Consider the following 27,348-nt stretch of genomic DNA (forward strand, 5'->3'; position numbering starts at 1 on the left):
TGATTATTTATTGCATCTGCTATTTTAAACGAGAGATGTTCCTCCTACCAGGTACTTCCTTAATGAAAGCTGATTGTTTTTACTCTCAGTAATCACCAATTGGTGAGGAAAGCTGATTCAAGTAATGAAAGCTGTCCAAGGTCAGCATCAAAGGGGTTGGCAGGCCTTTAATTTTTGATAAATTTTAGTCAATAAATGGTAAGAAACATTTGTTTCGGCCCCACTCCAAAATTTTCAGTTTAATTCTGCCCACTCCCTATTTTTCTTGGTTCTTGTAACTGGATTCGTGACCATAAGATCTCTATCCTCTGCAAAAAGGTAGTAGAGCCTGTCAATATTAAATATGTATTTAAAGAAAAACCCCACCACCAACAACGACAAACCGTGAGAGCAGAAAGGGAACTCATTAATCATATTCATTTGTCTACATATACGTGCTGTTGCATGGATTTAAATTGCAATTTTCGTATCACTGTGATTTTGCAGGGTCAAGTTGATATAGTTCAATCTTCAAAGGTATGTTGTAAACATAGTGAGAACTTCAGTTGGATCAAATTTCAGTTTCCTTTTAATCTTTAATCATTTATGATGACATTCCTAGAGCGAGTTATAGGCCTTTAGCATAAGCTATCGACTTGGTTTCTGGGAAAAATTAAATGTTAGTGTTCAACTTTATTCTCCATGAACTTTGTTTGTTACTGTAATTTTTTTATTAAATTTTGTTTGTGCCTAATTTTCCTATTATGAACTATATTCTGAATAAAACCTGCTTAGCTGCTTATGAACCTTAGCTTTTCTCAAACTAGTCTAGTCTATGTCCTGGTAAGTATATATATATATCTCAAATCAAGGTCCTTTCATGATAAAATGTGAATCTTTTAAGATTCTCTGCATAGGAGCAATATCATTTTAGATTGTTCTTCAAAAGAGATTTAATTTTGACATAAAATAAAATATAGAAATGTAAAGGATCTGGAGCATTGATAATACCTTTTCTTTTTGCTGTATTTGCATCTTTAGTTCCAGAATACATGGAAGGTGAACCAGTTAATGTTAATGAGTTCCAAGAATTGGCTAGGCAAGCCCTTCCCAAAATATACTATGACTATTATAGTGGTGGAGCTGAGGATGAGTACACACTAAAACAAAATGTGGAAGCATTTCAAGGAATTACGTAAGCTGTTAAACGTGGTAATGAAAGTAATGTAGGTAGCAAGGTGAAAATTCTACCCATTTCTTTACTTCCATTCTCAGGATCCGGCCAAGAATACTTGTTGATATCAGCAGAATCGATTTGTCAACAACTGTTCTCGGCTACAAAATCTCAGCGCCCATTTTGATTGCTCCAAGTGCTAAGCATAAGTGGGCACACCCTGAAGGTTTGAATCTTCTTAGGCTGTCCTTTACTTCTTTTACTATTTCAAGTACCAATTTTACTATTTTCGTTGTGTGTTTCAACAGGTGAGGTTGCCACAGCCAGAGCAGCTGCTGCATGTGATACAATAATGGTACAAAAATAATATAGCTAGTTTTAGGTTCATTGGCTTGCCTAAATGTGAGTACTGAATTGTGTTATGAATGCAGATTTTATCCTACAGGTCTACCTGTACTATTGAGGAGGTCGCTTCAAGCTGCAATGCTGTTCGGTTCTTCCAGTGTTATGTATTGTGCTGCTCCAACTATTCCAGTGAATCTTCATTTTTTGTTTCAGATTTCAAATCCCAAAAAGGAACTGAATTTATCAGAGATTGATAATTTATCCTTTACTGAATAGGTATACAAGAGGCGAGATATATCTGCTAATTTAGTACAGAGAGCTGAAAGATGTGGATACAAGGCCATTGTCCTAACGGTTGATAGCCCTAGGCTTGGTCGAAGGGAGAAAGACATAAAGAACAAGTCACATACTTATTCATTATTCATTCATTTTGTTTCATTTTAGCAAATTTTTATAAATTCTTTATATGCTATGGATAGGGCTGAAATTTTATTCCCTATATCAACATATTCGACTTGAGGTTGAAATTATGCCTTTCATTTAAAATTTTTAATACTTTTGTAGAATGGTTAACCCTCAATTGAAGAACTTTGAAGGTCTTGTATCGACTCAAGTTTCCACTGTAAGTGATACTTTATTTTTCCCAATTATTGCTAAATATACCAGTATGCAATGTCTGACCACTGCTATATTAATGGAAAGGAATATGCATTGATGCTTATGTCCATGTTCAGAAGAAAAAAGAAAGTATAGTTTTTACTTTCTGCTATCTGGCTTACAGTATGAAGGCAAATCACCCTTGGATAGGGCAGTGTGGTATCTCCAAGCTGGAAGGCTCAGCTTTTGGGGTTCACTGATGATATTCATGTTTATGTTGTTCATTTCTGAGAATATATCTTACCTTGGAAGTTCTATTCAAAGCTGAGATTCATTAAAGCATGTCGTATTCATCTAGTATATTGAACTTTTACAGGATGACGGTTCAAACATAGAAGCATTTGATGCCAACACTGCATTTGATGCCTCTTTGTCTTGGAAGGTATAAACCAACAAACAGGATAAATTGACTTGTCACATGCTTTTTGGAATTCATATTTTCCCATTCTTATATTAGAAGTAACTTGTGAATGTACAGGACTAACCTAAATAGTTATATTGTTTAATTACCATCAGCTTAAAAGTTTGATAGAAGGCTCTTAAGGAAGCTCCTATATGTATATTTTTACTGTCATTTAGTCACTTGGCATTTAAGCTCCCTTTTTTTTTCAGTCCTGATAACTTGAAGCCTTTAATCGCAACATTTGCAGGATATAGGATGGTTAAGATCTATTACAAACTTGCCAGTTCTGCTCAAGGGAGTACTTACCCATGAAGATGGTAAGAAGAGGCTCATCAAATTAGTTGCATTATAGTTTCTAGCTATATCGTAAATGATGAAATGGACATTTCAACTTTCTGAATTAGAAATGTTCTTAGAACAATTGCTAGGGGCTTATTATTTAAAGTCAGCTTGTGTCCTTGATATAAAAAGAGTCGCTTGAATTTGATATATCAACAACATTGGCAGCAATAAAGGCTGTTGAAGTAGGGGTTGATGGGATTGTTGTCTCAAATCATGGAGCTCGCCAGCTAGACTATGTTCCACCCTCTATTTCTGTTCTAGAAGAGGTAAAACCTCTCATACTCGCTGTTGGCCCTGCTTGCTCGTCACAACTTTTAGATTTTTCAACATGATTCAGATATTATTGGAAGTGGTTAATGCATGAAAATCATAATTTTTTTTTCTGTGATGTGCATGAGGAAAAGTGTTGAAATTAGAGATGAATACTCTAATGTATTGAGAAAAAACTTACTCAAAAGTATGTAATTCTTAGAAATATATACAACTATATATACATGAAGGTTGGATCAACTTAAGAAAAAATATCTCTTAATTAGAATCTCTAAAAATCAGTTGTAATCTCTAAAGAGACTAATTAATGCTATCAAATAATCAAAAGATTCTTAACACTCCCCCTCAAGTTGGTGCATAGATGTCTCGCATGCCTAACTTGCAAAGAAGATTGTGATAAGTCTTACAGTTGAGCCCTTTAGTAAAAACATCCACCACCTATTTTTCGGATGCTAGATAAGATAGACTTAAGGCATCACTGGCTACTTTTTCCTTGATAAAATGACGATCTATTTTGATTTGCTCGGTTCTATCGTGTTGCACTGGATTTTGAGTTATTCTGATAGCCACTTTGTTGTCACAGTACAAGGTTGATCCATTTTCGTTCAACAACTTTAGCTCTTCCAATATCTTTTGCAGCCATAAAAACTCACAAACACCTTGAGTCATGGCCCTATATTCAACCTCTGCACTTTATCAAGCCACAACACTTTGTTTCTTTCTCCTCGAAGTGAATAATTTTCCTCCCACAAGAGTACAATAACCTGTTGTAGACCTTCTGTCATCAAGAGAGCCAGTCCAATTTACTTCTGTAAATACTTCGATCTTGAGATGACTCTTTTTGGAGGAGAATACCTTTGCCCGGTGCAGACTTCAAATAGCACAAAATTCGCAATACTGCCTGCACATAAGTTTTGTGAGGATCATGCAAAAACTAGCTTACCAAACTAACCGCATAGGTTATATCAGGTCGAGTATGTGCGAGATAAATCAATCTTCTGACGAATCTTTGATATATCCCTTTATCCACCATTTCACCAATCCCTTATTGTAACTTGTGATTACTCTCAATAGGTGATTTTACTGGTTTGCAACCTAAGATGCCAATCTCTGTTAGAAGATCTAAGACATACTTTCTTTGGGAAATAAAGATTCCCTCTTTCGATCTGGCCACTTCTATTCCAAGGAAATATTGTAACTTTCCTAAGTCTTTGATCTTAAATTCCTGAGCCAATTGTTTCTTAAGTCGGGTCATTTCTTACTTGTCATCTCTTGTCATAATTATGTCATCGACATAAACTATAAGGAGAGTAATCTTACCCTTGTGATGTTTTATAAAGAGGGTATGATCAGCATTACTTTTGTCGATAGTCAAACGACACCATGGCCTTACTAAATATGTCAAACTAGGCTCTGAGAGTTTGCTTTAGCCCATATAGGGCCTTTTCCAGTCTACATATCTTCCCTTGAGTATCTTTATCCTCGAATCCTAGAGAAACTCTCATATACACTTCTTCTTCCAGGTCTCCATATAAGAAGGAATTCTTTACATCAAGCTGCTGTAAGTCCTAGTCGAGATTTGCTGCACATGATAAGAAGATCTTAATCATGTTCAATTTAGCAACTGGAGAAAATGTTTCTTAATAATCCACTCCATATGTCTAAGTGAATCCTTGCGCTATTAATCTGACTTTGAGTCTTTCAATTGAATCATCAGTCTTATACTTGATAGTAAATACCCATTTGTAGCCAAACATTTTCTACCCCTCAAGAGGATTAACTAGTTCTCACGTGTCATTTTTTGCTAAAGCCCTCATTTCTTCAATTATAGCCTTCTTCCATCTTGGATCAATGATAGCATCTCTCCAATCCTATGGAACAGACGTATAGAACAAAGACAAAGCAAAAGCTCTATAGGATGGGGATAAGGAATCATAAGAGATAAAGTCAGAGATAAGATGTAAAGTACAAGTTCTAACATCTTTTTGTTGGGCTATTGGTAATTCTAATTCAGTATCAAACTTACGTAAAGAAAACTCACCTGACAATGAAGAGTCAGGGTATAAAGTAGATTGTATGATGACATTTCTTTCTTGTCTTTTCTAGTGTATGTCCTTAAATTAGGCTTATCCAACAACCGTCCACTAGTCTTCTCTTAAACCAAACTCTCTGCTGGAACTAAATTCTCTATCGGAAGAGTAACAGAACAATGTGTCATCTCTTCATTTTCAATAACGTCCCCCTGAAGAGATGGTTGTGATGAAAAAAAGTACGGTTCATCCTCACGAAATGTTACATCCATACTTACATAATACTTTCTAGATTGCAGATGATAACATTTGTAACCCTTCTCTGTGGGGGAGTATCCAATAAAAACACATTTGATTGATCGAGGATCCAGTTTACTCCCATGTCGAAAATGAACGAAGCAAACACAATCAAAGACCTTCGGTGAAACTGGGTAATTCGTCTTGCCCTTTAAGGTTTCTATGGACATTTAAAATCAAGGACCCGAAGAGGCATCCGATTAATGAGATAAGTAGCAACCAAGATCGCATTCCTCCAATAAGGCTTTAGGAGGTTCATAGTGAAAATAAGTGATCTAGCAACCTCCAAAAGATGTCGATTTTTTCTTTTGACAACATCATTTTGAGCACTTATACCTTGATAACTAGTTTGATGCAAAATTCCATATGAATCTAAATAATCATTAAAGTTATACTTGATTTCATTATCAATTAGCAAAATCTTAACCTTAGCATTAAATTGAATAGTAATCAATTTATGAAAAAAAAAAGGAAACACGAGAAAACATCATTTTTGGGCTTTAATAAAAATATTCATGTCATCTGAAGGCAACAATTAATAAATGTAACAAACCAACGATTACCAGATAAAGAAGTAAGGCGAGTAAAACCCCAAACATCCGAATGAATAATCCCAAAAGGAACAATATTTCTATTATTACATAAAGGATAATTGTTTCTTGTACACTTAGCAAACTCACAGGCATCACAAACTAAAGAGTCTAATATTCTTGAAAATAAAGCAAAAAACAGTTAATGATAGATGTCCTAATTGCCTATGCCATTGAATTATCTCCCGATTGACATCTTTATTGTCTCCAAATAAGGCTTGAGACATATTGGACGATTGATCCAGAATATATAAGTCATCACACAATCTACCACTGGCAATCGTCTTCCCTGTTTGGAGGTCCTGAAAGACACAATGATCGGGAAATAATTCAAGTTTACAATTTAAGACTTTATGATAGTACTAACAGATAAAAGGTTAACCAAAAATTTAAGGATGTGGAGGACAGAGGATAAAGTGATATTGGGAGTACAAACAACAGAACTTATTCCAGAGACGGAGATAAGGGAGCCATTAGCTATTCGCACACTATCTTTAGATGGACAAGTAGTATAGTTAAATAAACTTTTGTTTGACCCTATCATATGTCTATTCGCACCGGAATCAATAATTCAAGATTCAAAAGTAGATGGAGCATTTAAGACAGTACTTGATTTCGCATGACTAAACTTAGCAATCGAGGAAGAGTCTATTTGAGACAAGAGGAGTTGGAGATGTTGAATCTAGTCCAAGGTAAAACTCTCAGTAGAAGTGGACTTGTCCTCTATTGTAACACCTCGTACCCGTATTCATCGTTGAAACAAGGTAAGTGTTATCAAACAATCAAATTTTTTTTACAAAAATTTTGACATAGTTTCTTTTCATAAATATTCAATTCCTCCTGCAAATTTTCGAAACACAATCTCAAGCAACATCAATATTTCAACCAAATACAATCATATATTCAGACATGATTAGTCCATTCATAACATCCTAAACTATATGGACAACAGATTTAGGGAAATAATTCATCAATTATGGATACTAACATTTTAAACCAAACCACATTTTATACATTTATATATAAGTTTATACTACATTGCATTAAGTCATCTATACATGTCATTTTTCAAAAGGATTGGTTGCAAAATACCCAAGAGTTGATGATGATAGTGAGGATGATGTTCTGACTCCGTCCAATTCCCGAGCTGATTAATATCACTATAAAACAAAGGAAAAATAAAGAGGAGTAAGCTCATAGCTTAGTAAGTATGTATGTAATTGATAAATAAATTTCTAGAATAATATCATATATTATATAATTTACATCACACATAAATCTATCATTTAGTCAACTTCCAGCAAACTATTTTTCTGCGTTACAGTCGCTAAATTATTTTTATCCAGATCTATGGAACTCCAAATTAAGATCCGTAAATTTTCCCTGAAACTAGACTCATTTACCTTCTTACCATAAAATTTTCAGAATTTTTTGTTCAGCCAATTATTACATTTTATTCTCTAAATATTCCCCTATTTCATTGTTTGGCACTTCTTACCTCTCTTCACTAAAATTTATTTAACTCTTTGTACAAAATTCAAAAAATTTTCTCGTTTCTTTCTCTTAAAAATAGACTCATTAAGGAATTCAATAATGTAAATTTCAAGCCATAACTATTTTTGTAAAAATTTTGGTGATTTTCCAAATTTCGAACAGAGGATTTCGAAATCAATCCAACCCTGTCCCAATAAAGTTTAAATATCCCCAAATATACAACTCCTTTGCTTACTTTGTTTCTTCCTTATGAAAATAGACTCATTCAGCTTCAATTTCATATATTATTTAACCTCTAACTCAATTTCTATAGTTTTTGGTGATTTTTCAAACTAACATCACCGTCACTGTCCAAATCTGTTCTATTCCAATATTCCATATTCACATAGCACTATAACCATTTATTTTATAACACAACACAAACTTCATCACTTCAATCACTTTTCACAACTTATTACATTCCAATCACATACTCATATTTCATCATCATGATGGTATAAAAAAATATTCGGAGGTTTTCACGCAGTACTACTCATATTATTTTTATCATTCGATACACGTAGTAGCCTTCACATAGTACTACACACGTGATCAGTTTTACAATTCATGTAGTAGCCTTCACATAGTACTACACACGTGACCAAAGCTTTACGGCTCACGTAGTAGCCTTCACATAGTACTACATACGTGACCAAAGCTTTTCGGTACCCATTGTAGCCTTCACTTAGTACTACACATGTAACCGTAGATTACCGATACACATAGTAGCATTCACACAGTACTACACACGTGCTCAAAGCTTATCGGTACACATAGTAGCCTTCACTTAGTACTACACATGTGACCATTATTTATCGATACACGTAGTAGCCTCCACACAGTACTACTCACGTGTTCATCGACACCTTATTCAAATCTTTACTCAAATAAATTTATAATTTGTCCAAAACACATTATAATATTAACCCTTTCACGTATATTGTTACGAAACATAACAAAAATAATTATAACAATGTAATAATTACATACAACTTACCTCGATACAAAATGTAAAGATTTTGCAATTTAATCTTCAATCTTCTCTTTTCCCTAATTAAGGTTGATTTCTCGTCTTTCTTGATCTATAATAGAAAATTGAGCTTGTTTAATATTCACATTTATTAAAACAAGCTTCGACTCAACTTTTATAAAATTACAATTTTGTCCCTAAACTTTTGCATAATTACATCTTTATCCCCAAGCTCGAAAATTAAATTTCACACCTTATTCTTATGTTTTATAACATGCTGAACACTTTTCCCTTCTATGGCAACATCAAATTCTCACTCTAACATACACTTATGAACAATAAATATTTTTACCGATTTTGTCGATTTACTTGTTTTTACTTAAAATCACTTAGCAAAAGTTGTTTAACATGATTTCTAGCTTCATATTCCACCATAAAATAGAAAAATAAACACATTTCACCTATGGGTATTTTTCCAAATATTAACCCTAACATGAATTATTGATAGAATAAGCTAAACTGAGCTACGGGGATTTCAAAAATGCAAAGAACATTAAAAACGGGGCTAAGATGCACTTACTATGAGCTTGAAAAATCAAAGAAACCCTAGCTATGGTGTCTTCCAAGTTTTGGTAGCAACTTATGGAGAAGATGATGATTTTTGCCATCTTTTTCCCTTTTTATTCTTTTTATTACCAAATGACTAAAATGCACCCATTTAAAAAAAATCTATTTCACCCATTTCTTATGTCTATATTTATCCATCAATTTACTAATTGTATAATTACCACATAAGGACCTCCAGTTTAAAATTTCATAACAATTAGACACCTCTAAGATGTAGAACTCAACTTTTGCACTTTTTACAATTTAGTCCTTTTGACTAAATTAAGTGCCCAAACGTCAAAATTTTCAAACGCAATTTTTAGGAAATTTTTTCATGAAATTATCGACCTTAAAAATATAATGATAATAATATGTTCCCTCGTCGGATTTGTGGTCCCGAAACCACTGTTCCGACTAGACCCAGAATCGGGCTGTTACATCTATTGTCACAGAGGCTGACAAATTTGTCTGAGACTGAGAATTACCCCTTCGTTTTCCACCACAACCTTGAGTGGGGCGACCATGCAACTTGCAATACGAATCTTTAGTGTGCCAAGGCTTACCACAGTAGCCACACGTCAAGTGATCCTTATCAGACTTACAACCTGATGGACCATCCTAGTTACCAATGAGGCCAGTTTTCTCAAGAGAAGGATTATAGAGCATAACAACACGATGACTCTACTCTTGTTGTACATAGAAGTATGTCTCATGGAGAGAAGGGAACGGAGTCTTGCCAAGAACTTGAACCTAAATCTGATCATACTCAGCATTCAACCCAGCCAAGAAATCAAAAATGCGGTCATTTTCCACCATCTTCTAAAATTTATCGGCATCATTGGTACAAGTTGCCTGAAAATCTTGATAATAATTAAGTTCCTCCCACAACCCATTTAATTCAACAAAATATTGAAAAATCGTTAGCTCTCTCTGTTTTGTACCATAGACCTTATTATGAATCTCAAAAATTTATGCATCATTCCCAACATAAGAGTAGGTGAGAGCAGCAACTTTCCAAATCTTGTCCACAGTACCAAACATCAAATAAGTTTTGGAAATATTGTGTTGCATAGAGTTGATAAGTCATGCCATAAAAAGAGAGTTCGTTGAATCTTACTGACTAAAAGTTGAATCAGTGAGTTCAGGTTTCATCGTTTTATCGCTGATGTATCCCTGTGAGCAACGAGCCTTAATAAACAACAAGCAAGACCTTAACCAAGCAAGGTAATTATGTCCATCAAACTTCATAAGGCTAATTTGCAACGAGAGATTATCGATTGGAATCATGAGTTTCTTGTCCTTAGACATAATGTTGGAAAAATACACCTAAAATCCCAAAAAAAAAAACCACTTGGAAAATTAGAGAAAGAAACACCTAATAAAAGAACACAAAAGAGATCCCACAAAAAAACCTAGCCAAAAAACACCACCACCGAGAGGAGAATAACTAGAAAAGAGCAAAGAGCACAGCGGCGGCGTCGGCGTCGGAAAAACACAACAATAGGAGGTGAAGCCCACGCACAGCGCATGAAACAAAGCTGCAGTAGCTTGCGACAACGTGTGAAGCCCTTGTGCAGGTCTTCTGGTCATTGAAGCTTAGGGTTTCGTCGACGAGTGGATGTTGACTCCAATGGTAGGAGGAATGGGAGAAAAAAATAAGGCTAGGGTGGAAAGTACCAATTTTGTGTTTCTAGGGTTTTTGGAAAAAAAAAAGAAATTAGAAAAAAAAATCCCAAATATCGATTAAAAAAATTGATATCATGATGAAATTAGAAATGAATACTCTAATATATTAAGGAAAAACTCACTCAAAAGTATGTATCTCTTAGAAATATGTACAATTATATATACATGAAGATTGAACCAACCTAAGAAAATAATGTCTTAATTAGAATCTCTAAAAATTAGTTGGAATCTCTTAAAATACTAATTAATGCTATCAAATAATCAAAAGATTCTCAACAAAAAGTGATATGGAATACTAATTATTAATTTGATATTTATCCTAATATTTGTTATTTACTTAAAACATTCGTGCTAATATATCGAAGAACCCCTCAAGCTACCATGTTATGTCTAAGCAAGCCCTTCGTTAAATAAACCTTTAATCTATGATATTTACACATCAAAGCCCTTAATTTTAATTTAGGTAATTAATCTTTTTTCTTTTATTTCTGCTCATCATAATTTTGTTAGTTATAAAGATTTTTCTACTAAACACTCAAATGTATAGGATTAAAACTCTTTTAGTCTACCAATTTTTGTAAAAGAAATAAACTTTTATAAAGTATTTAGTAGTTTGATGGTGACCAAAAATCAGATCATATGTTGCCAAAACTAAAGCAGTTGCTTCTGAACCTGATATAGGTTTCGGATCACCTTTGATGACCACTCAGACTGACCATGAAAAAATTGTTTTGTTTCTCTCCCCTTTTCTCTTCTTTGTTATTCTATTCAATTTGTTTTTCTGGCTTTTCATAGTTGTGATGTCCTTGTACTTCTCTGCTTGTGTTTTAGCTGATTCTTTGTACAAAAGATGCGTAATGAACTTCCTTTGGAATGTAGTGTTAAAACAAAGACTGCAGCAACTTAGCAAAACAGAACAGCCAAGAGCATAAGCTCATAAAACAGCGAAGTACAAACAAAGAAAACAAAAATGAAAGACTTAGAACAGGAAGTAACCGATGAAGACATTCAAATTTTTCATTGAAATCTTTCAAATATAAGATGTTACAAAAATAGTATGACAGTTACCTAAACTTGTAACTGCTCCCATCAGTTTTGGCAAGTTGCAAATTAAAAATAATACAAGAGAAAGCTGAAATAAATCAGCTATTACATCCATCTCATTCAAATCCTACTAACTCTAAAAGTCTAGTTACATATCAGCTTGGATAGCTTTACAAAAAATCAAAAATAAACAAAATAAAAGAGCTGCTTCTGGTCCTGCTCGAATGCTGGTCTGCTATGTTGGTCTGCATCATGGTTGACTGTTGCATTGCAGTCCATGCTCAACCTGTAGGAATGAAGACAAGAAATGTTTTGAATAAAATTAGTTTTACAAGGACTAGCTGATCGAGAAAGTAGGGTGCATGGTATCGGAATCGTCATTTTCCCTGAAATACTTTATCCAACACATATTTGTACATGTGTATACGAGTATAATCCTCTAAATATATAGAAAAACTGAAAAAAATATCAAATATACTACTTTACCCATAGCCGATACTAATTCTAAGTTGGAGTAAGCAACTTGTTAAAATGCAAATGTTGAGGAGAGGCATCACAGTGAAAACCAGTTATGGTGTTAAACCAGAAATGTCTTGTGTAGCACATGCATTAAAAGAACATTAGCGTTAGGCATGTGAGTTGTTTTTAAGCGTGGCTTGTGCAGGTGGTTGATGCAGTTAAGGGAAAGGTTCCTGTTTTATTTGATGGAGGAATAAGACGAGGAACAGATGTTTTCAAGGCGTTAGCCCTTGGTGCGCAAGCTGTCCTTGTAAGTTCTTTCTAGATCTCATGAGCTTTACCGCTTTAAAGTTCATATATATGTATACACACACACACACACATGATTAAAATGAGTTTTTGTGTCCTTGGCAAGTGTGGAACTTGAATAAACACTTATGTGGAGAGTGATATGTAAGAGTTGCAGATTGGAAGGCCAGCAGTTTACGGACTTGCAGCAAAGGGAGAATACGGGGTGAAAAGCGTTATTGAAATGCTAAGGGATGAACTTGAGCTCACCATGGCCCTCTCTGGATGCCCTACTCTCAACCATATTTCCAGAAAACATGTCAGAACTAAGCATGAGAGACCCCGCTCCATGCTTTAAAATACTACTTCAATATTGTTGAATCGTATTCATAAATGTATTCAGATCATTCCTGAATCTGTCATAATTTAATTAAACAAACTCATAAATCAGCTCCTATTAATGGTTGTACTACTTTTCATTTGAGGCAATAGAGGAAACTGCGACCCTGTATTATTCAAGCATTCTGAAGAATATTAGTAAATTTAAATTACCCATGAAATTTAATGTTTCATCTATGAAAACCATTTCCATTGCTTACAGTGATATTAAACAAATTGTTACATAACGGGCAATCATTTACATGACTGAACTGTTACTAGATACTATATTTTTTATTGAACAGTTAATTCTTCAAAGACACTCTACACCATATACATATTGCGCGACTATAGTTTAAGAAAAGAGTGGTCCAAACATGCTACGTATTGCCAACAGAGTTGCTTTTGTTCACGCCTAGCTCCGTAGGAGAATTTGTGATGCTGTTAACTGAGCCAAGGGTCTGGGAGCTCAACTGAGGGCTAGCTGGACAAGCATCCGGATTAGCAGCACTCAGAGCATGGATAGCACCTGAGCTCAGTTGTGGACTCATAGGAGTCCTTTGATTCATTTGTTGAGGAGTCATGGCAGTCTGCTGCTGGACCAGCTGCTGTTGCTGGTTCAATTGTGAAATTCCGACTGTTGATGGAGAGACTGCTTGTGAGGGTGAAACAACAGCCTGTAGTGGCAAGGTAGTTTCTTGCTGTTCCTGTAATTGCTGCAGCTGCAGCTGCTGTAACTGTTGCTGATTCTGCAACTGCTGCGGCTGCAATTGCAATTGCTGCTGCAGTTGCAAATGTTGCTGTTGCTGGGTCATTCCAGACATCATCTTTGGAGGACCCATTGGCCCCACAGCACCGGGCTGCTTCAGGTTCATGTTAGCCTGGTTCATACTTTGGCCTAGCATAGAAAGATTAGCAGAACCTGGATGCATCTGCCTGGCTCCAGATATCCCAGTTATGCTTGATTGAGGACCACCTAACATGCTAGCTCGGCCCAGCCTTAATTTTGAAATGAAAGCAGCCTGCTGAGCGGATGTTAGTGGTCCAGATTGAAGCTGCTGGCTTATTGCATTGGTAATATTTGAAGCTGGGTTAATATTAATTGGGTTCTGGCTCATATTACCCGTGCCTGAAATAGGGGCCATTGGAGCTGAGATTCCTGTTCCAGCAATTCTCCTTGCACCTCCAATTCCCAAGGCATTGCCAAGAGCCCCAAGCCTGGCCATGTTATTGCCCATGTTTCCCACACCTACAGCTGTTCCTAGTCCCATCATAATTTTCCTCTGCATTTGTACCTGCTGCTGTTGTTGTTGCCGTTGCTGCTGCTGTGGATGCTGTTGTTGTTGTTGCTGCTGCTGCTGCTGCTGCTGTATCATCTGAAGTTGGAGAGGGGAAGGTTTATTGACCATTTGATTACCCAACTGCATGTTTGAATTCTGCCCCGTTGCATTCAAGTGTGAGAGAGGATTTGATGCAAGCATCATCGTTGATCTCTGGAACTGCTGATGCTGTTGTTGAAGCAAGACATGTTGCTGACTTTGCTGCTGCTGAGCTTGTTGTGGATCTAGCTGCGGTGGCCTTGCAGGAATTGATATCCCAGATATGAGTCCTTGAGACATCTGTAAGGCCTGAGGGTTTCCTGGAGGCAGCATCCTAGTGTTCCCTAGCATACTCTGGGACGGATTTACAGAAATACTATTACTGCAATTCGGCTTCGCCACTTCATTGGTCGCCTGAATAGGTACAGCTTCAGCACATTGCTGCATCTCGACTGCAGGATTATTGTGAAAGATTCCAGAAGAACTTGGTTGACTGCTTGAGGCCACAAGCATTCGAATAGGTTTTGGCTGGACATTATCTTCAACAAGATGATGCCCTTCATGCAGCATCTGTATAAAGTAAGGTAAAATAAAATTGATGTGAAATAATAATTTTAATCTAACGTCTTTAATACTGAATATCTAGACTTTCAGCAGACTTACCAGTGAACAGAACTGTGCAGCAAGCAAATCCGCCAAGTGCTGTCATAGGATTTAATCAGGTGAAGATGTCAGAACAGAGTAATTCATGCATGGATAAGAAAAGCGGAAAATACAAGGTTCAATCATTGAAACTTGAAACTGCAGTGAAGCACAAATTTTGATGTTCGCTATATTCTTTTAACCTAATTAGGAAACCTAGGTAGGATGGCATAAAATACCAGCCTAAGAGAAACTAGGTTAATAAATACAAATGACTCGATCTTTATAATCTCTTCTATATGTCGGAGATCTAAAACTTAGGCAGCACAATGTAGGGTCCAAAAGAAAAAAAAGTTTTGGAAAGAATATGGCAAGGAAACAAAGAAGTGAAGTAAGATTATTTGAACGAGCACCAAATATAGTATGATTCTGATACACTAGTAAGTTACCTAGGAAGCTCACCAATGAAATTTAAGAGATGAGTGCTAGAAAGCACAGGCATGAACATGTAACATAGGTGTGACACAACAGACACATAGCGATATGAGAGTTTCTGAAAAAAATAGGACAAGGATACAGCAAGACATGACGATAAAAGGATATTTTTTTACAATAAGAGAACAAAAAGATATCCTTTATTTCTGCGTCCTGCAGTTTATTGACTATTTTTTTATTGTGTCCAATGTTATTTTTATTCTTTGACGAGCCATTTTTTGTTCGACACATGGACTCTCCCCAAGAAAAATGTATAAAGAGAAATAAAAATCTAAAATGAAGTAATGGCGGCTATCTGCTTTTACCACCCAAAACACTGGAGCCAGGCAGTTATCATATTTTTCTTTCAGAGCTCGGAAAATCTAACAAGTAAACAAACTTACAGTATTCGGAAGAGTAGGAAGATAATGAATGCGATCCTCTGCAGCAAGAATGTCACCATCATCAATGTCACCACAAAACATTGCTACAGTCCCATCAGTTTGTTTCTCAGACATTACCATTCTAGTTCGTACCCTAGGAACTAAAGAAACAACATTCCCTGATAAAGTAGAGGAAAGTTAATGCAAGGGAGATACACTAAATATTTGAAGGGAAAAGACTGAAAAATGACAGAAAACAGACCGTGAACAACACGTTCACCCTGCACAAAATTTAAGATTCTTGTCTTGCAAGTATTCATGCTTCCACCAACAAGTGACTTTGATAGTGAATTCAAGTCATCTTTAAAATCCTCATTACTGGAAAGACTGACTAGACAGCTTGATACTAGTTGAGGAGAATGTGTGCGGGGTTTTCCGGCATGATACTCATCAACCTTGTTTTTGATGTTGAGTTTATGCCTGGGATCAAAACTATAACATGAATATTGCCATCTATTTGAACTTATTAACAGGAAAAAGTGAGACATGAATGCTATTGCCTGAGCACTATGATTTTTTTCTAATATAACCAAGCAGGTGTCTTTTATATAACAATCCTCCTAAATAACATCATGTTTTGGAATCTCACGATGACAGAAACAAACATCTAGGGTATAATTCACAAGAAGAAGGGGCACTAGCATCCTAGAAAGTCATCTTGATATGAAACTGAAGTTTTTTTCTAATATAACCAAGCAGGAGTCTAGATATAAAAATCCTCCTAACTAACATCATGTTTTGGCATCTCACAATGACAAACAAGCATCTAGACTATGCTTCATAAAAGGAAGTGGCACTACATTCTATAAAGTTCAACCAAGATGTTACTAACACTATATACAGCACTGAAACATGAAATTATCTATCTAATGGCTAGAAGTCAACCACAAAACTCCTGTGTAGTAGTAATTCAATTCACATAATACATCCTACCTCATAGTCACAATTTCAATCTTTGAGAACCTTTCGAGCATTGTTTGATCACCCACAGGTGGGGTTCCAACAGAAGGACTGCTTGCATTTAGTGGAGCACTAATATTGCTAACACTTGCAGGAGATCCAACAACATTTGTTGCTGGGGTCTTGGGGAGGGAATTTGATTTTCGCTTGCCAGAAACTTGAGTCTGGTGTTGTCTCTGCATGGAGTCATTTGCACTTGAAGCCAAAGACGGGGTACCACCAACAGCAGGAATTGAGTTAACGGCCGCCTTCTCCTTTAGAGATGCTCCAAGTGCAGTGCTTGTTGCAACGGCCCCAAAGTGCTGTCCTATGGAACCACTTGAAAATTCCCCAGATTTGGATGATAATGGAGATTGTGGCAAAGCCCCAACTGATACACGTGGGCTTTGCACTAGTTTCTTTTTTAGGAATTGTTCCTCATTTCTCACATCTTTCTCAACAAGCTGGTTAATACTGTTCCAAGGTGTTTGAAGGAAACCAGGCCTCACAAATCCATGGGGTAATCCTGGTTGAAGCCGTCTCTGCTGTGGATCTAAATGGTTTGTATCAGTTTCCCTATTGAGTTCAGCACCATCCAACTTGTCTGGATCAAATGGCTCTTCTTTGGCACCATATCTCACTGCTGACTGTCCAGCAGCAAATGGCATTGTACCAACCTCCTGATTCAAAACCCCTTCAAAAGCCTGCAGAGGATACTTCTGCATGCTGGCATTTGCATATTGAATTCCTCTTGCCATTGCTTGCTGGGGTAGTAACATATTCTTCCAGCTCATATCTGATCCATGGAGGCCATCCATATGTGAACTGATTTGTTGCTGAAGAATACTGTCAGGTCCAGCAGCATTGAGCCTAGTTCTTTTATTAAGGCCAGTTAAGGGTGACACTGGACCGCCAGGATTCTCCCTCTTCACAAGAAGAGAAGCACTGGAGTTTATGTTGTCTGCATATGTAAATGTCATGTCCTGGCCAGCAGGGGATGCAACTGATGCATTGAAAATAGAGCTAGACCCCTGGTCCTGCATGCTTCTTGCATTCACAGCCCCAATTTGATACTTCGGTGACTGGTATGTCATCGGTAGTGCTGAAACAGAGGAATCTTGCACAAAAGTTTTAGGTTTTAGTGTTAATACATTGCTTGGACCAATATTTTGAGTTGTCAGATTTTCCTGAACTTGTTGAAAAATCGAACTTCCTGACATAATTCCTGCCTCTCCCAACCTACCACTAGAGCTTTCAGGCACTCCATCTATGCAAACCTTCTTACCATGGATCTTACCAGTAAAGGTTACTGTAACTTCTGGAGCCTGCCTCAACCTCTTTTTCCGCAAGCTAGAAGAAGGAAGGTCAAGCTGCAAATTGGTCATGGTTAAGATAAATACAATCGGAAGTGCAGAAACTTTTACATTCTGAACTCATTACCTTAGTTGAAACAGGATTTGTATAGAGCCTGTCCAGTTTGGGAGTAGGATCTAAACAAAGTTGTGGTTGCAAGGCTTTTAATATTCTAGACTCTGCTTCCTGAAGTCAAAAGGGATTAAATGTTTAACAGCTAAGCAACATGCAAAAAAATAGTTGGCAAAGGTTAAGTAGTTGTCTGTATGTACCATTAAATCACCATATGTCCATGAATTATCTGAGCTCATGGGAATATCTTTTACAACATTCTCCAAAGACATCTTAAGACGCACTTTATTGATGATAGGGGATCCATCCAAAGAGGGGGTGATAGATCCCTGTTGAGATGCAACATTTCGATAATCTTGCACCTTCAAAAGGAAAACATGAATTTTAAGTCCTAAATATGAGTTCATTAAAAGCACATTCTTATAATCTTAATAGTTATGGAGCAAGCACTAAAATAAGTATAAATTTCTACCTTCGAAGCTCTTTTTGAAACACACCAACAAAAATATCAAAAGGTTACTTGTAGCAAAATGAAAGGATGGAATTTTGGTGTTCTTGTAATTACACACGATTATTACATAAATGGATAAAAAGATATAAAGTATGATAATTTTATAACGCACCTCACATATGAGTGTCCCATCAACATATTTGCATGGTATATCATCTAAAATATCTCCTGGCAATCGGCCAACTTCAATTGCCTTCAAGCACATTCATACATTGAGGAGAAAATTAGAAGTAGAGCTTATGCTAAGACAAAAAGGTTATATCAAGAGTAATTAAGCTGCTGTTTCAAAGTAATATGAAGTAATAGAACCAGTAAATTGAGACAAATTCTTCTTGAAACCCAAATGATTTCTTTACTCAAAACAAGTTTCAAGACACAAGTGGATTAACTCCAACAAACCAATCAAAATAAAAAAATGCTCAATTGGTTTTACTTTTGCTACTTGCTTTTCTTTTTGTCTCTCAATTTTTATATAATACTAAAATTTAAATAGTAAAACGCAAAACCATAGTCAATTAAATATTTAATTCAAGCACCCAACCTAAAATCAATTTGTAATATGCAGAGGGGCTCAACTTTAATATAAGAGCAAAGGAAAACAACACTTAACTAATGTGGAATAACACTATTTAACACTCCCTCTCATGTCTAGCTTGTAAGGCTTACACATGGGCAACCTCACATGGTATTAGGTAAGAAGAACAAGATAACAAAACCTACGGGTTGATACAATAATAAGCATCCAACCTAAAACCAATAAACAATAGTTGGAGGGGCCTGATTTTAATATAAGACCAACCTAATACTTAAATAACACCATTTAACACTCCCTTCACCTATAGCTCACAGGGCATATACATGGACGACCTGACCAAGGGTTGTCAACCACACATGGGGCTATCCAAGAAGAACGCAATGATAGAACCTAGATTTTGAAGGCATGTACCAACTAGTAATAGGTGGAAGGGCCTAACTTTAATATATAACCATAGAATATCCAATACTTAACATATATAAGACAACACCACCTTACAAAGAAGAAATAGCTAAAATTTAAATCAAATTCCAACATACTACTTCTAAACAAAGAAATAAGTTGTTAAATATCAATGAAAATCCTTTTTTTATTTTTTTATCTCTCAAAACATTTTTTTCTTTTATATAAACAATGAGCATCTAAAACTAGCAAAATTAACAACCAAGCAAGAATCATTTTTCAAATGTCAATGTTCTCTTATTTTCTGAAGAAAAATTATGAATAAGCTAATTCCAAGCCCAAATAAAGGAGGTTTTAACTCATATTACTAGGCAACATACACGGTGTGGTTTAGGGGGAAAATAGTTGTAAATTAGCAAAAGTAGGAGTGAAAAACGTGTAGAAAGGAATTGGTACTCCAGAAAAGTTAGGGTTATAGAAAACCTCTAGTTTGTCTCTACTAATTCAAAGACGATAATAAGAAAGTTGTGGCTATAAACATTTTGTAACTTATTTATACTAGCATTACAAATAAAGTTTTAATCATAGGCTTAGAGTTAAACCTTAAATATAACTAATAATTCTAGCCCTAGCCATCTATCGCATGTTTAATGATTAATAAATAAAATAACATAATAACAATATAAGCCTTCTACATCATTCTCCTTGGCTTGGAAAATTTGACTTCAACATGAAAAGTTTCACCACTTCAGCAAATATTTTCAGACCAGCTCTTTGCAGGCATGATTAGTAACTTTACTAACTCAACATGTGCCTTTTCATCTAGTTTGTTTTTTTTTTTAATTTCAATTTCATCTACAAATATTATTTCAAAAGTAACTCCATATCCCACTACATTTGAGTAAATATTTCTCTTTCAAGTTTCATAGCATTTGTGTAACATCTCAAATTTCCAAATTGACACGACACTATTCTAGTAGCAAATATAGTGAATTGTTGAGAAATTTTGAAAATTTGTCAAATAAAAGAATTTTTTCATGAAGATAAAATGATTTTGCATATAAGATTTGATTAAAAAAAATTTTAGAGGTGATAATATGCTGAAAGGACTAAATCGCAAATTTAGTTTGACTCGCCTAATTGTGCCTTGTTACATAAGTCAACACAACTTAGCTTGAGCCTCATCCTCGGCATATTTTGACTAAAATTGCGCCTTAAATTCCTTTTAAAACTCCTCTCAAGTCCCAATTACAATTTCACCATATTTCTCATTTGCAGACCTACAACAGCAATATAAAAGTGCAACATTAATGAAATACATAGCAATAGCATTTGCCTTAGTAGCATCATCTATAATAATTTTGACATAAAAGTATTGCTCCATTTCCTACAAAAAATTGTTCACATTCCTTATGGACATCATTCTTGTAAACTTAGATACCAACTATTACATGACTAAAACTTTAGTCTCGCAATTCGTGCAGCTTTAGACGATTTTTTGGGTTCAAATCCACCTAAATCAGCCTTACTCTTGCAAATTAAGAATTCTCGATATAAGTTTTCTAAGACACTAAAAAAAAGTAGAAACAACTCAAAAATAAAATCAACAAAAGAATAGAAAATATAAGAAAGCAACACACACAAAGTGTTTGAATAAATGCTCTTAAAGTATATCTATTACTTTAAAAAATTATAATTGAGTGATTACAAATAAGGGGGGAAACTTCTATTTATAGTTGAACTTCTCCAAATCCAACAGTACAGATTGAGTTATATCGACGATCAATATTAGAATCTATCTATAATTGAGATTCTTAAGGGATTTACAATCTTTTGAAATTACAAAATCAAATCTTCTAAAATATCAAATCTTCTAAAATTAATTTTCATATTTATCATGGCAACTCTAATTTTCTTTTAAGTGCTTCACTAGGTCACCAAAACTTAAAGTAGATGGGTTTCTTCAAATATTCCACGAAATAGGCTAATTTAAGTGGGTCGAATGAGCCCCATTTAATCACTTACCCTCTATGGGATGCTCATTGTGTATTCATCACGAGCTTTGATTCGCAACCCGTGACACAAGAAGCTTGAAGCTTTGTTTGGGAGCATTGCATCACTCATCAAGTTTTTGAAGTTATTCTTTAATTATTAAAGATTATTTGTATGGGTTACTGGCATGTACATAAAGGCTTAAACTATCATAAGTGTTTATAATCATTTGGATTTATAAAATCAAGTATTGTTTGTAACCTCTTTGAAAAGTTAATACAAGTTTTTGAATTATAAATTGGTTTGCACATGTTTATGACTTGAAATTATATTTAAATATGATTTAGAAATGTTTTTAAATACTTTGGAATCATTAAATGGTTTGATGGTATTTAAGAATGTTTTAAGAGTATTTTTGAAGTGCTTCGAGAACACTTAGTGAGTGACGTCGCGACTACGAAGTTGCAACATCACGACTACAGAGGCCAACATCACAACTTCGCACTTCACCTCATCACAACCTCGTTTCAGTGAGTAATGTCGTGATGTCGCGCCCCTGTAACAGCCTTGCATTTTTTCAAGTTGTTTTTACCTTTCGGGGTCTATCTTATGTTCCGGTCAAACTTTGAATAAATTCTAAATGATTTTAAATTGTTTTTAAATTTTTCAATTTGCCTGAAGCATGTTTTAATTATTTTGTAGAAGTGTTTTAAACTTATAATTCTTAAATAAATCTAAAATTTCTTACATATATATGCTTCAGTGGCACCTCCCACTTGTAGTGATTGCCTGAAATAGGTAATGGATGTTACAATTTGAGTAACTCCATAACAAACACTAAAGCATGTTTTCACAACAATTCTCTCTTGTTCTTTCGTAAAGAATATTTCAGTGTGGGAAACTCACCATACAAATGTCCTAAGGAATAAACAAACACATCAAGAGCTTCAAACAAGTAATTGTTCTAAGAATGCCAAGGAAACAATCATGCCAAATTATTAACAAAAAGTTGTCATTCGTACCTCTTTCATGAAGACTCTCTTTTTCCAAAGAGTATTCCAAAACCACCTCTTTCACTTGAAACCATTAGAACCTTCAAGTTTTCCTACTTAAGTTCAATGATGAGTTTAGTCTTAGCAAAATCAAATTTGACTATAGAAACTAGACCAATTTTTTTACTCCTAAATCATCATCGAACATTGCGCCCTTTGATATATCCAAGAGATTTCTGAATCACCTTTGACCCTCCCTTTGTTCTAATGTTGTGGTTATCATTTCATAAACAACCAAAGACTTTGAGCTAGTTTACCATTGAGGTTAGAAAAAAATTGTTTCTACTAATGTCAGATCCTTTGAAACCTCTTCTTATATCCTCTCAAATTCTTGATAAAAAATAAGATGAAGAAACCCTTCTAATTCCCATTTTTCTCGTTCCTAATATAACACCTCTTTCAAAACCCCTTCAAGTTTACTCCAGGTGATCCTGTCATGAGTAGGGGATCAAAGCCTATGACAAATGCACACAAAGCGTCCCATGGAGGTCAACTAACTAAAAGGGACTCATTTAACTCATTAAAACAAGCCCGATTCATGGAACATATAGAAAAATCCATCTACCTAAAGCTTTGATGGCCCAGTGAAACATTCCAATAAAACTAAAGTTATCAAGATAGTTATTGTAAAACTTAAAAAATAAAGATGTCTAGAATTCAAAATTTTTAGGACTTTCATTTTGTAAATAAGCAATAATCTCAATCATTAATGTAATTCGATCTGTACCATTGGATTTGAAAAAGCTCAACTATAAATAAAGTTCTTCCCCTTCATTTATAATAATCTCATTGTATTTCATTCAAAGTAAAAGAATACTTTTGAGAGCATTTACTCAAACTTGGTGTACTACTGCTTTCTTATGACTTTTCTATTCGATTCGAGCTCTTTTGTCTTTTAGTTTTTCCGTTTTCTTTTCGGTGCCTTTCCTTTGAGAATTCTCATTTTCAAGAGCTAGGCTGACTTAGACTAATTTGGAGTAAAAAAATCGCTTAAGACCACATGGATTGCGAAACTAAAATTCTAACCCCGTGACAATCATCTATACATCCTTCTAACAATCTTCCTGTAGGTACAAAATAAGAGTATGTTCCAAATGACTAATCTTCAATGGCACAACCAAAAATAGGTATCACTATCTCCCCAAAACAATATGCTTTGGTTATTTTGGAGGAAACAAGGATGTTAGACTGTAAACCTATGGAAACACTTATAAGTCTTAATGTCAAACTTGTTCCAGACCAAGGAGAGCTTTTAAAAGGTCCTAGCCAATATTGAAAGTTGGTCAAAAACCTAAATTACCTTACCATCACTCAACTAGACATCTCCTCCGCAATGAGTGTGGTTAGTCAATTCCTTCAAAATCCATGCAAGTCACTAGAATACAGTAATACGTATTTTTCGCTACATCAAAAGTGCTCCTAGACAAAGTCTATTATATGAAGATCATGGGAATACACAAACTGTAGGATACTTAAACACCGATTGGTCTGGATCTCCTTCAGATAGATGATCCACTTCAGGATATTGTGTTCTCTTTGAGTGTAATTTAATATCATGGAAAAGTAAGAAACAGGGTGTTGTAGCAATATCAAGTCTAGAAACAAAATATCGAGTAACGACCCTAATTACTTATGAGCTAATTTGATTAAAACAATTGCTTCAAGAATTGAAACAAGAAACTATCAACACAATGAAGTTAATGGGATAATCAAGCAGCACTGAATATCGCTTCATATCCAGTGTTTCATGAGACAACTAAACATATAAAGATTATTTGTCATCTTGTGAGACAAAGGATTAAGTAAGGATGCACTGCTATTAGCTTTGTTAATTCAAACGACTAGTTAGCAGATGTTTTTGCTTAGACTCTCAGGAAACCTCAAATCGGATGCTAGTGTAAATAGGATATGTATTAGGGTGTATATTGATATAGAAATAAATTCAGAATATTTCCCTCTTCTCTATTTTTCCTCTCTTTTCTCTATTTTTCCTTACGATTGAACAACCATAACAGAAACAGAAACAGAAACAGCAGCCTTATTTCTTCTCTTTTATCCTCTTCTTTCTCTCTCAACTTCACATAAATATTTTACTAACTTATTTATACTAGGGTTACAAATAAAGTTTTAACCCTAGCCCTTGATTTAAACCTTAAAGATGACTAATAATTTTAGTCCTAGCCATTTATCATATGTCTAATAATTAATAAATAAACATAATACTAATAATATCAAGCTCTTATTGTCTATCATGTGTCTAGTAATTAATATATAAAATAACATAATAATATCAACATTGTGCTTTACTATAACTATGGTCAAATATTATGAATGTTGCTTTCTTTTATCACTAAATATGAACCTAGAAAATACCACTTTGCCAACCTAGTGCTTGTTGACAATTGATGCAAAATATGGACTATACAAGAAACCATGCTATCCCTCCACTGTACAATTCACCAAGGATCAATGAAAGTGAGACAAACCTTTGCTAATTAAACTATTTAATTTGGAGATTTTATTTTCTATCATTCAATAATGAACTTCCAAATGTGCACCCAAAACCAAGATATATTTGATATTATGAGAGACCCTATATAACAACATTGTAGGAATAACAAAGAAGGTAAGAATAATTAGGAATAGTCAGAAAAAGCAATCAGAGAAATACTTGATCAAATCCTTACTAAGAAGAGAGTTTCAGATGACCTATCATATGGTTGCAACTTTGGAGCACCCTGAAGAGTAGCCTGATTCAAAGCATCCTGAAAATTCAAAAATTGCTTTTAACTTTAAAGTAAGTTGATTGAAGCAAAAGAATCTGTCTTTTTAGTGAACCTTTTACAATGAATAATGTAACATTAATATTGTGTTAAACAAACCTCCGGTGGTTTTCCAATACAATATCCATCTGGATAAAGATTCAAGGTGAAGGAAATTTCATGATCTGCAAAAACAAGAAATAACCAACGCAATCACAAATCGAACATTATCAATTATCTAGAGAGGGAAAAATAAAAACAAAACACAATACTAGTCTTGACTCTAACCTTTAGGAACACAAAGCACTTCATCAGAAACAAGTGGTCGAGACACCTCAGGAACATGCTCAACGCCTTCAATGACATTACCCTAGATCAACAAACAATTCAAATAATCAGACAAAATCACAGAAAGGAAAATAAATACATATTAATTTCTATTCGATATCCCTTCTTCTCTCAGCCACGGACTATGAATCATAGAGAGAAAACTCGTACTAGAAACAGAATTCTACAAGTTCTTATGAAGGTTGCAAACTCAAAACTAAAACAAAACCCCATAACTACAGTATCTATTACACCAAAACCATAAAGGCTAACACAAGGGCAAGATAATGTTTTATGAAATCAAAGCCTATATTTTTAGCTTAAGACTTAACTGGGAAATGTTTAAAATAAACAAAACATTAAAAAATCCAACACTTCAATCTCCCCTAACATCTAACAGCAACCAATAATTAAAATTCCAGTTAAATAGAATTAAGATAAAATTATAGATATTTAAAAAAGGAAACTGGCAGGATATCTTAAATGAAACAAAAACCAAAATTTCTCTTTATTTTTTTAATTTAACAGCAGTATTTTTTATCATCAATTTACCTGTGAAAATGGTTTATTATAGAATTTACCTGGAGCTTTCTTGGCCATGAGCTCTCTTCAGAATTATCAGGGACAACATCAACCGAAGCCTCCAATTGAAGACAAGGCTTCGGCTTGAACCTAGTACCGGTTTTTGAAACCTTAAACGAAACACCCATGTAAAAAAAAAAAGAAACTTGTATGCTCTATCAGAATTAAAGCATGAGAATTTGAGTTTTTATGCTTTTTGTTTGGATCAAGAAAAAGATCAGAAATATGGAGACAACTAAGAACCCAGATAGAAATTATCTAGTAAAGAGAGGAGAAAAGCTAGCAAAATCGTACGAATTTTTTTTTTTTTTAATGTAGGTCTAATATGGCAGAATTAAGAATGAGAACCCAGGCTTAATTGAATAACAATGAGGGCGTGTATGGATTGGGAAAAATAAAAGAAAAGAGAGGGAAAACAACTGGGAAAAGAGACACACACACAATGAGATGTAGGATTTGGGGAACTCAGAGTTCTGAGTTCTGAGGAACCAATTTGTAAAAGCTATGTTAAAGAGGAATGACATTTGTAACAGGGAGAGGGGGAACTTGATACAAGGTGTGACGATTCGATTCCTGGAAAAATTCGATTTCCAAATTTTCAAAATTCGAGGTAGTTCAAAAATTTTAAATCAATGAGTTTATAAAATGAATATGAAATTAGAAAATAAAATTATTGCCGAGACATCTTTTAAGTCGATAGGTATTTTCATTATTGTCTACAAAAAGTAAATATGATTAAAATTATAATGAGATTTTTAAAAAAATTAAATTATTAATTAGATAAGTTATTAATTATAATATAATGTCTAATTTGCAAATGATCTAAACCAGAGAAGTTAGAATAGAATTTTAGCAACCCCTTAAATGATTATAAGCCAAGGACTTAAGTGTA

General features: G+C 34.7%; 2 protein-coding genes across 5 annotated transcripts; one reads left to right on the forward strand and one right to left on the reverse strand.

The window, feature by feature from the left end:
- Positions 1-250: 250 nt before the first annotated feature.
- Positions 251-13,233, forward strand: LOC107900597 (peroxisomal (S)-2-hydroxy-acid oxidase GLO4). 4 transcript variants are annotated; one of them, XM_016826259.2, is made up of 12 exons: positions 251-516; positions 1,021-1,174; positions 1,255-1,379; positions 1,462-1,508; positions 1,585-1,662; positions 1,775-1,899; positions 2,063-2,120; positions 2,472-2,537; positions 2,806-2,875; positions 3,066-3,166; positions 12,591-12,695; positions 12,844-13,233. In XM_016826259.2, the coding sequence occupies exons 2-12, from the start codon at positions 1,032-1,034 to the stop codon at positions 12,901-12,903; spliced, it is 978 nt and encodes a 325-aa protein (XP_016681748.2). In that variant the 5' UTR covers positions 251-516; positions 1,021-1,031; the 3' UTR covers positions 12,904-13,233. The 4 variants fall into 4 exon arrangements, with proteins under 4 accessions (XP_016681748.2, XP_016681745.2, XP_040951463.1 ...); XM_016826256.2 differs by having other exon boundaries at positions 12,852-13,233; XM_041095529.1 differs by having other exon boundaries at positions 391-658.
- Positions 13,234-27,110, reverse strand: LOC107900599 (protein PHYTOCHROME-DEPENDENT LATE-FLOWERING). Its single transcript, XM_041095528.1, has 12 exons — positions 26,456-27,110; positions 25,836-25,917; positions 25,668-25,732; positions 25,473-25,550; positions 18,917-18,997; positions 18,494-18,655; positions 18,309-18,407; positions 16,863-18,238; positions 16,132-16,349; positions 15,891-16,048; positions 15,034-15,072; positions 13,234-14,940 (listed from the first exon to the last, which is right to left on the reverse strand). Exons 1-12 carry the CDS (start codon positions 26,582-26,584, stop codon positions 13,432-13,434), a joined length of 3,996 nt encoding a protein of 1,331 aa, XP_040951462.1. The 5' UTR covers positions 26,585-27,110; the 3' UTR covers positions 13,234-13,431.
- Between the last annotated feature and the right edge of the window lie 238 nt (positions 27,111-27,348).

This window comes from Gossypium hirsutum, chromosome D06 (assembly GCF_007990345.1).
Source record: "Gossypium hirsutum isolate 1008001.06 chromosome D06, Gossypium_hirsutum_v2.1, whole genome shotgun sequence".
NCBI classification, from domain to species: domain Eukaryota; kingdom Viridiplantae; phylum Streptophyta; class Magnoliopsida; order Malvales; family Malvaceae; genus Gossypium; species Gossypium hirsutum.

Excerpts from the sequence above, each read along its gene's own strand:
- LOC107900597 (XM_016826256.2), top strand. The coding sequence starts at position 1,032 with ATGGAAGGTGAACCAGTTAATGTTAATGAGTTCCAAGAATTGGCTAGG. Across the intron at positions 1,509-1,584 it reads CTGCATGTGATACAATAATG|ATTTTATCCTACAGGTCTAC; the intron begins GTACAAAAATAA and ends TTATGAATGCAG. Across the intron at positions 1,900-2,062 it reads GAGAAAGACATAAAGAACAA|AATGGTTAACCCTCAATTGA; the intron begins GTCACATACTTA and ends ATACTTTTGTAG.
- LOC107900599 (XM_041095528.1), bottom strand. The coding sequence starts at position 26,584 with ATGGGTGTTTCGTTTAAGGTTTCAAAAACCGGTACTAGGTTCAAGCCG. Across the intron at positions 18,656-18,916 it reads ATGGGACACTCATATGTGAG|GTGCAAGATTATCGAAATGT; the intron begins GTGCGTTATAAA and ends TTCCTTTTGAAG. Across the intron at positions 14,941-15,033 it reads CTGCACAGTTCTGTTCACTG|ATGCTGCATGAAGGGCATCA; the intron begins GTAAGTCTGCTG and ends TACTTTATACAG.